The sequence below is a fragment of the Physeter macrocephalus genome, chromosome 14 (genome assembly GCF_002837175.3).
Source record: "Physeter macrocephalus isolate SW-GA chromosome 14, ASM283717v5, whole genome shotgun sequence".
NCBI classification, from domain to species: Eukaryota; Metazoa; Chordata; class Mammalia; order Artiodactyla; family Physeteridae; genus Physeter; species Physeter macrocephalus.
In genome coordinates this window covers 52348329-52355783 of record NC_041227.1, presented here as the reverse complement: position 1 = coordinate 52355783, position 7455 = coordinate 52348329, and the positions used below count along the sequence as shown (strand labels likewise).

Sequence of the window (7455 nt, the reverse complement as noted above, 5' to 3'; positions counted from 1 at the left end):
CACGGGCCCAGCCGCTCCGCGGCATGTGGGATCCTCCCAGACCGGGGCGCGAACCCGGTTCCCCTGCATCGGCAGGCGGACGCGCAACCACTGCGCCACCAGGGAAGCCCCAAGGGGGATTTTTTAAAAGGTGGTTGAGGGGCATGACTTTTCTTTTCCAAATGTTTGGAGCCTTTACCAGGTTGGATAACAGCTGTTTTCAAGCTTATTCTTAGGGCTTAACGCCTTCATTATTTTCACACAGTTACCTGGAGAAGTTTGGTACCAGAATAAGTTAGACGGATCCACGTCATCTCAGAAGAAACATTCTGAAGCTTGGAAACAAAGGAGATCGCTGGGACTGAGTGGATATTTGAAGCCAAAACGTGATTCGTTCAGATAGAAATGTTATTTTTTTTAACATCTTTATTGGAGTATAATTGCTTTACGGTGGTGTGTTAGTTTCTGCTGTACAACAAAGTGAATCAGCTAGACGTATACATATATCCCCATATCCCCTCCTTCTTGCGTCTCCCACCCACCCTCCCTACCCCAGCCCTCTAGGTGGTCACAAAGCACCAGGCTGATCTCCCTGTGCTATGCAGCTGCTTCTTCCCACTATTTTAAGTCCTTCAAAGAAGGGCTCCAATCCTTTACAATTTCCCAAGTAGAAAAAAGTTTTGAGAACGTTTCCTATCACATGATTCACTGGCAGGCTGCCGAAAGGAAAAGGCAGGAGAGATGAGAAGTCTACGGGTAGGTGAAAAGTCAGCTCATCTACTATTCATCATATATCACTTCCCCACCCTTGCAGGTTTATAAAAAGTAGTAGTTTAAGAAAAACTAAACCCCTCTCATTAATTTTGTGTTGTGAATCTGCATGTTCCAAATGAAGCATAAAGCAATGTTGGGAATCTAGCTTGCATTTCAAAACATAGTTTTCACATTTTTCTCTAACTGTCCAAAGGAGATGATTTCTCACCCATACAAGACCTTCCTTGAAAAAAGAAAATCAGCATTTGCCATAAACAATACACTAAAAATTTTCTAAAGCTCCCTTGTATATTTCAAAATAATCAGAATGGGAGATTTGTACTGAAAAACTAAGTACCATCTCTATGTCAAATATCATTCTTCTTAGTGCCCAAACTTGTAAACATCCTATCCACTTTGGAGAATAGTTTGTTTTAGTTCATCTCCAAATTTCACCTCTCTAGTGGACATTCAGTCAAAATAATACCTGTCATTCACTGAGAAAGGAAACTGAAGAAAAATTCATCGGAAATTCAAGGTGATAATCTTGGTGGTGGCTCCAGCTGGCACTGTTTCTGGTTTGTTTGCTTGCTTGTTTGTTTCTGACTTTGTTTTTTTGTATTAGGATAACACTATGGCCGCAAACTGTCAAAGTTGAGATGTTGCCCCTTCCCTATGAATTTTCCAGTTCTTTCTGATGCTGGGTGCTGTATCATAGACCAGATACATATGTGGTCAATATATGCCTGCAGGTGGGGATGAGTCGAACATACGAGTCTTAACAGCGATCCCACATTTGATCAAACATAAGTGTGTGTACATACAGTACATAAATAAAACCCCCAGCTCCTCTATTTGTGCATTGCTTCAAAACACCGTGACAAACCCCGCTACTGGAACTGGAGTCATTAAAACACTGCATCGTTCTTTTCCCTCAAAATTCACTACTTAAGAAACTCCAAATGCTTAAAAAAAAACACCAAAAAAACCTGACTCAGAATAAACCAAAGGAATAATCAGCTTGGAGGACTTTTCCTGCCTCGTGCGCGCTTAAGTTATAGAAATAAAGAGAACAATTAATGTCAACTGCCTTTTAGTTCTCCATCCTATTAGCTTTGGGGAGCTTCAAGGTAATCTCTCCACAAAGGGGGGACACCCTGAGATTAAAATACAAGGTTTTCTTGAGAAAAATGGGCATGCTGGACAAGACAGCTCACGGAAATAAGACATATCGCTTCCTCCACTCTTCTGCTACTGAATCGTGCTGATTTCCAGAGGACAGGGATTTGGACACGAGGAAAGAAATCCTCCAAGTCAGGTGAGGAGAAATCGGGACAGAGCCCTGTGACATGGAATGTGGAAGTGGCTCGGAGGCCCCTTTCTGCTCCTTTTATACCAGTCAGACACATGAGCAGGTCAGCGAATCAAAACCCAGAAGTCTCCCCAAATCACAGGCACAGGATCAACACCACAAGCCACGGCTGCAAACTCTCCTGGGTCCACAGTCAGCAGGAAACTCTCCTTCCCAAAGGCGTAAAGGTATGGCTGGCAAACTGGGGGTACAGATCGTGATGGGAATTTGGGTGCAAAGTCTCCCCAACTCACAAGGCCCCCAGAAGGCTCCCATCTGCCCCCGCCCCCCACCCCCGGCTCCATTCCACGGTTCTGGCATCAAACGAAACTCTGGCACACTAAATACCTTTTCGCATGACAGCAGTGCATCCCCTGTCATTATTTCCCCCTTTAGTTTCTGTTTTGAAACGTGCGCTCTTTGCATCTAGAAGTGGTGAAAGAGATGCAATTAGTTAACTAAGAGAAACGACATCTCTCCACACAGCCGCGGCTGGGGCGGGATGGGGCCCAGTTCATGGATGAGCTGGTCTTGCTTTTTTGGGCCACTCCACACAGAAGGCCAAGGCTGTGCTGACAATTCAGCAGGGCTCAAACTCCCCGGGATCTATTTCCTCTCTCTCTCTGTCTCTCCCTCTCTCCCTCTCTCCCTCTCTCCCTCCGGCTTTCATGGACAGAATCCCCAGTGGGAGGAGATAAACTCACCCCAGGTGTGAAGCCAGCCGCACGAGGTGGGGTGGCCAGGCGTCAGTGGGAAATGCTAGTGGTGAGCTCCATGGGTGGAAAGGTAAGCCAGAGGACACAAGAGGAGGGATGGAGAGGCTTGGCAAAAGGCACAGTGAAAAAAGGCAGAAGGAAAAGCATCAGGAATATGTACAAAGGGAAAAAAAAAAAGGCAAAGCGGATGGGAAATTAATCATCCAACAAGCAGGTTTCCTGCGTGTTATTAATCACACTGCTTCGCCCAAGCTGCAGAGAAACCCAGCGCCGCACATGGGAGGGGAGGGCTTTCAACACCATTGGCCACTTCTGCTCACTCCTACACACCTCAGCCAATCCTCCCTGCGCCTTAAGGTACAGATCCATCGGGCTGCAGTTCCAAACCCCTGGAAGATGAGGAATTGTGCTCTGTGGGTAAGGCACTGCTCTGTCTGGTTAATGCACTGTAAACTTTATTTGAGCTGACTTCTCCTCTGATCCCCCAGTGACGAGGTCAGGGAGAGCAAGCAATTCCACCCCAAATCATGCCATAATCGAATTGCTGCCTATTTCCCGAAACCTATAATGAAAAAGGCAACCGAAATAATGCAGGTAATGTTGGCGGCCTCCCCTGCCTGTCGGACATTATTACCTCCGATTGCTTGCTGCCATTTCCCCGGGACTCTAACAATGAATATATTTCACAGCTCACTTGCTCTCCTGTGTGGGTGGCATGGTATAGACACCTCCATGATCTGAAAGGGAATCTAAGACAATAGCGCTGTTTCTGAGCTCTGTGCCTAACAGCCTACTGGAGGGAGAGGTGTTTTTATCAAAGTGCTTCATACACACACACGCACAGCAACCTGATGGGGTCCAGAGTCACAGATTCAGTCAAAGCCAACTCAATTTCTCTTTGTCTCCTTAAGTCCCCGGCTTCGTCACCTACAGCAGAATAACCGAGAGTGTGACTCCTTTGTCACTCAGACGCTCTGAAGGTTTTTATTCTATTTTCTCCCTCTGAATAAAATGGGACAGATATGGCTTTAGGGACTGGAGAGGAGATAAAATAATATGTGTACACACCCTACCTGAAAAATGCCTTTTAAGCGCTTGTTTCTCCTTTAAAAAAAAGAGCACTTTAAAAAAAAATCAACACTCTGTATTTGCATGCCCTTAAAAAGCAGAATTCAGCGTCCCATCATCTTTTTGCTTCTCAGAAAAGTGCTGACAGCAGCACGATTCAATGGTACGGAGCCAGAGCCACAGAAGGAACAACCCAGACAGCATACTCAGCTGTGATTTGTGTGACCACCCTTTGGCGAACGAAGGCCGTCTCCAGGCCAGTGGAAACGTGACGTGGGACGCCGAGCGTGCCTGATTTCTGGAGAAGCTGTGTCCAATTGAGCGCCTTGGTAGTCTCCCAGCCCTAGCTTTGCTTCCTCCAACTTGTAGGTTTGGTTCAACCTGAGTAGCGGCTTTGACACTGTCAGGCATCAGATACGGCCATTTGTGCCTAGGAGATGTTGCTTTTGTCTAGCCATCATTACCAAATTCGGGGGCTGGCACCTCGGAAATAGGTGAATTTATGGATGCGTGAGTCTGGACAGTCAGAGACGTGAAAGCATGCATTCAGCTGGCAAGCAAATACACTCCCAACACATCTGGTTTAAGAACCATACAGGGGATACGTAGAACAAGTCGGAGACAGGGTCCGAGAACAACATTTTCTTAAGCTTGAATTACAATACAGACTCTCCCCCTTTATATTTCTTCTTAATTTTGTTTTTCTTCTGCTGCTGCTTTTTTTTTTTAATGGGAACTGCACTCTACACAATTTTTACTACACACAAATTTATTTCCTCCTCCCTACTTTGGCCCGACTTCTAATGAGGAAAACCAGGCCACAGAAGTGACGTGCTGCCAGTCAAGACAAGACAGTCAGGTGAGAAGAGTCTATAAGAGTTCATCAGGTGAAGGTCTCCAATTTTCCCCTTCCAGCTCTGTCCAGACTGATGGAAGGGCAGCCCCACATTTTAAAAAAAGATACACGGGTTCAAGAGTGCATGGTGACACACGGACGAAGAATAATTCTTAAAAACACTCAGCACTACGGGCTATAGAGAACAGATCTTATAAGAAGGAGGGAAAAAGATCAATATAAAGAAAAAAATGCTCTAGATGTAATTGAAGTCATACATTTGTACATGACTTCTGCTATACGCCCAATTACTGCTATTTATCAAAGAGTAGACAACATTGAACCTGGCAGCATGAAAAACAAATTTTACTAAGTCAGAGGGAAAAAAAATCATCAGAAAGAGAAGGGAGGAAAAAAGATACAAATAATAAATAATTCAATATTCTCAAGGAAAGCTCTTGGAGAAAAGGCTTGGTTGATTCAAACATCAGACATGGGTCTGACAAGAGATGTATCGATTGAGACAATTCTATCATTATTATTCCAGCCGGAGTCCTTCACAAAAGCTGCTCTTTTTGTTCCTGTTTTTATTGCTGTAACTACCAACCTCCTTCTTATACCTCGATCTCTTTGAACCGGTATTCATTACAGCTTAAATCTTAAGCCCAAGCATAAGATGATAAACAGATTCTGTGTCTCATGTTTGGCGGAGGCAAGGGCTCAGCTTCCCTAAAATCTAATAGGATGGGAGGCTATTCACAATCTGCTGAGGATTTCCACACTCGATGGAATAAGTCGTGTGCCCCATCTGTATAATTACCAAGGCAGAATATTTAGATTCCAGCAGGAGCATATATCCAAAGCAAATAGGACCCACATCTAACAAAGAGTTGCCAAACGCTGAACAGGATAGCTGACAACAAATGTACCCTCATTTGTTACTTTCAAGGCTATGAAAAGCAACACTGACAACATATATCCCTAATGATTTCCTTCTCTTCTGCCCAAACTGGGCTCCCAAAATGTACTTGTTCTTCCAACCAAAACAATTAAAAAAAAAAAAAAAAAAAGAAAGATCCTTTTAGGTCAAGGCAGATCGCGGGCATACAGCAGTATAATTAGTGGAGGAAGAATACACCTCCATTAGACAACTGCAAAAAGCAGAACTGTGTCTTCAGCGTTCCATGTGTTAATTACAACCAGATAGGAGGTGCCACGGAAAATTAACAGTCTCGCACAGGCATGAGAAGTAAACAGACAAAACAGGGGCTGCTGGAGGGTCGGGAGAGCAAGTCAATTTTGAAGAAAGATAAAAGAACTGCCATGTCCATGATGGCTGTGGGGAGGGGAAGGGGCAGTGGATCTTGTTATCATCAGTTAATTAAGCAGGAGGTCCAGGCTTGCATATGCCGTAACATTTGCCATGGTAATCAGATGTATTATTCAAATGGGCAGGAAAACAAAAGCCATGGCAGGCCTGACAAGGAGCGACGACAACGTCTGCTCACTCCAAGGTGCTGGATACTCGGAGCCAGCTCCTGGGGGTCTAACCAATGGGGTGGCTTCCTGAAATTCAGATGGGAGAATGGAGGCGGGTGGGGGATGAGGATAGATTCTCAAAATTAAATACTCCCCAGGTCTGTGTCTGACAAGCAGCCAAAGCGAGAGCCATTGCAGGAAAGGCTGGGGAGGGGCATCAGCTGGTAGAAGACAGGACAGCATCCAATCAGGCTGAGGCTACAACGTAAATGACACTTAGTGGGTCTGAGTAGGAGGCTCTGGAAGACTCAGTTTATAGGGGAGAGAAGGAGAGAGAGAAAGGAGGAGAGACAAAGAGAGAGAATGTGAATATGAGCTCAGATTAACATGGTTATCACCTTTTCTGGGCTTGCAAGAGTAAGGGGGTAAACCTCCCCTCCCCAAATCTCAGATACGAGCTCATCTACTAATACTCTGTGGCAAAGGATAGTTCATGTTAGCTGGTCTGGTCTTTCACCCCCGATGTGTACTGACCATTTACAGCCAATGACCTTCATGGGATTAGATACAGCATCAGGAAAGTGAGGCTGTCCTTGTGTTGGACAGGGACCTGTGATGCCCAATCTCCACCTCTGAGGCCTGACTCACACCCAGAGGGGGCAGTGGTCATTTCACAGGATGTGAAGGTTTCTGGACACTGTGACACAGGCAAGACTGAAGGTTGTTTGCCATGCAAGATTTTAGGAGATGTTGCATCTTGTGAAATGTGGAGGTGGAGCCGCCTACCCAGCCACGGACAACACAAAATCCAGTCTGATATCCTCTGTAAGACCTGCTTTAGCCCTGGCAAACCTCCTCCTCTGCTATAACTTTTTAACCAAGACGGGGCATCATTCATCAGCCGCTGAAGCTGGTCCTCATGTCCCCAGGCTCAGTGTGGTTAATGGACCTGGACTGGCCGGGGAGGCAAGGGTGACGGTAGGGGTGGGTGGGCAGTGATAGGAAATATCGTGGCCTCCAGTGGCTGAACTGGAGCTGGGACTCTTGCAGAATTCCCACACAATGACATTGGGAGACTGTCCCTGGGGTGGGAGTGGTGGTTGTGGGCTACACACTGGTGTCAAAAGTGTATCTAATCTCGGGGCTTCCCTGGTGGCGCAGTGGTTGAGAATCTGCCTGCCGATGCAGGGGACACGGGTTCGTGCCCTGGTCCGGGAGGATCCCACATGCCGCGGAGCGGCTGGGCCCGTGAGCCATGGCCGCTGAGCCTGCGC

At 46.2% G+C, this 7455-nt stretch overlaps 1 protein-coding gene across 46 annotated transcripts in view; it reads right to left on the bottom strand.

Moving 5' to 3' along the window:
• Positions 1–7455, bottom strand: part of RBFOX1 (RNA binding fox-1 homolog 1) — a 395937-nt gene that overhangs the window by 271296 nt on the left and 117186 nt on the right. For 2 of the 46 annotated variants that reach the window (XM_028498770.2, XM_028498773.2), the window contains one exon: positions 2432–2509. The exons of the other annotated variants lie outside the window; for them this stretch is intronic. In XM_028498770.2, coding sequence (XP_028354571.1) covers positions 2432–2509 — 78 coding nt within the window. The remainder of the gene's footprint in view (positions 1–2431; positions 2510–7455) is intronic. 46 annotated transcript variants of the gene reach the window in all.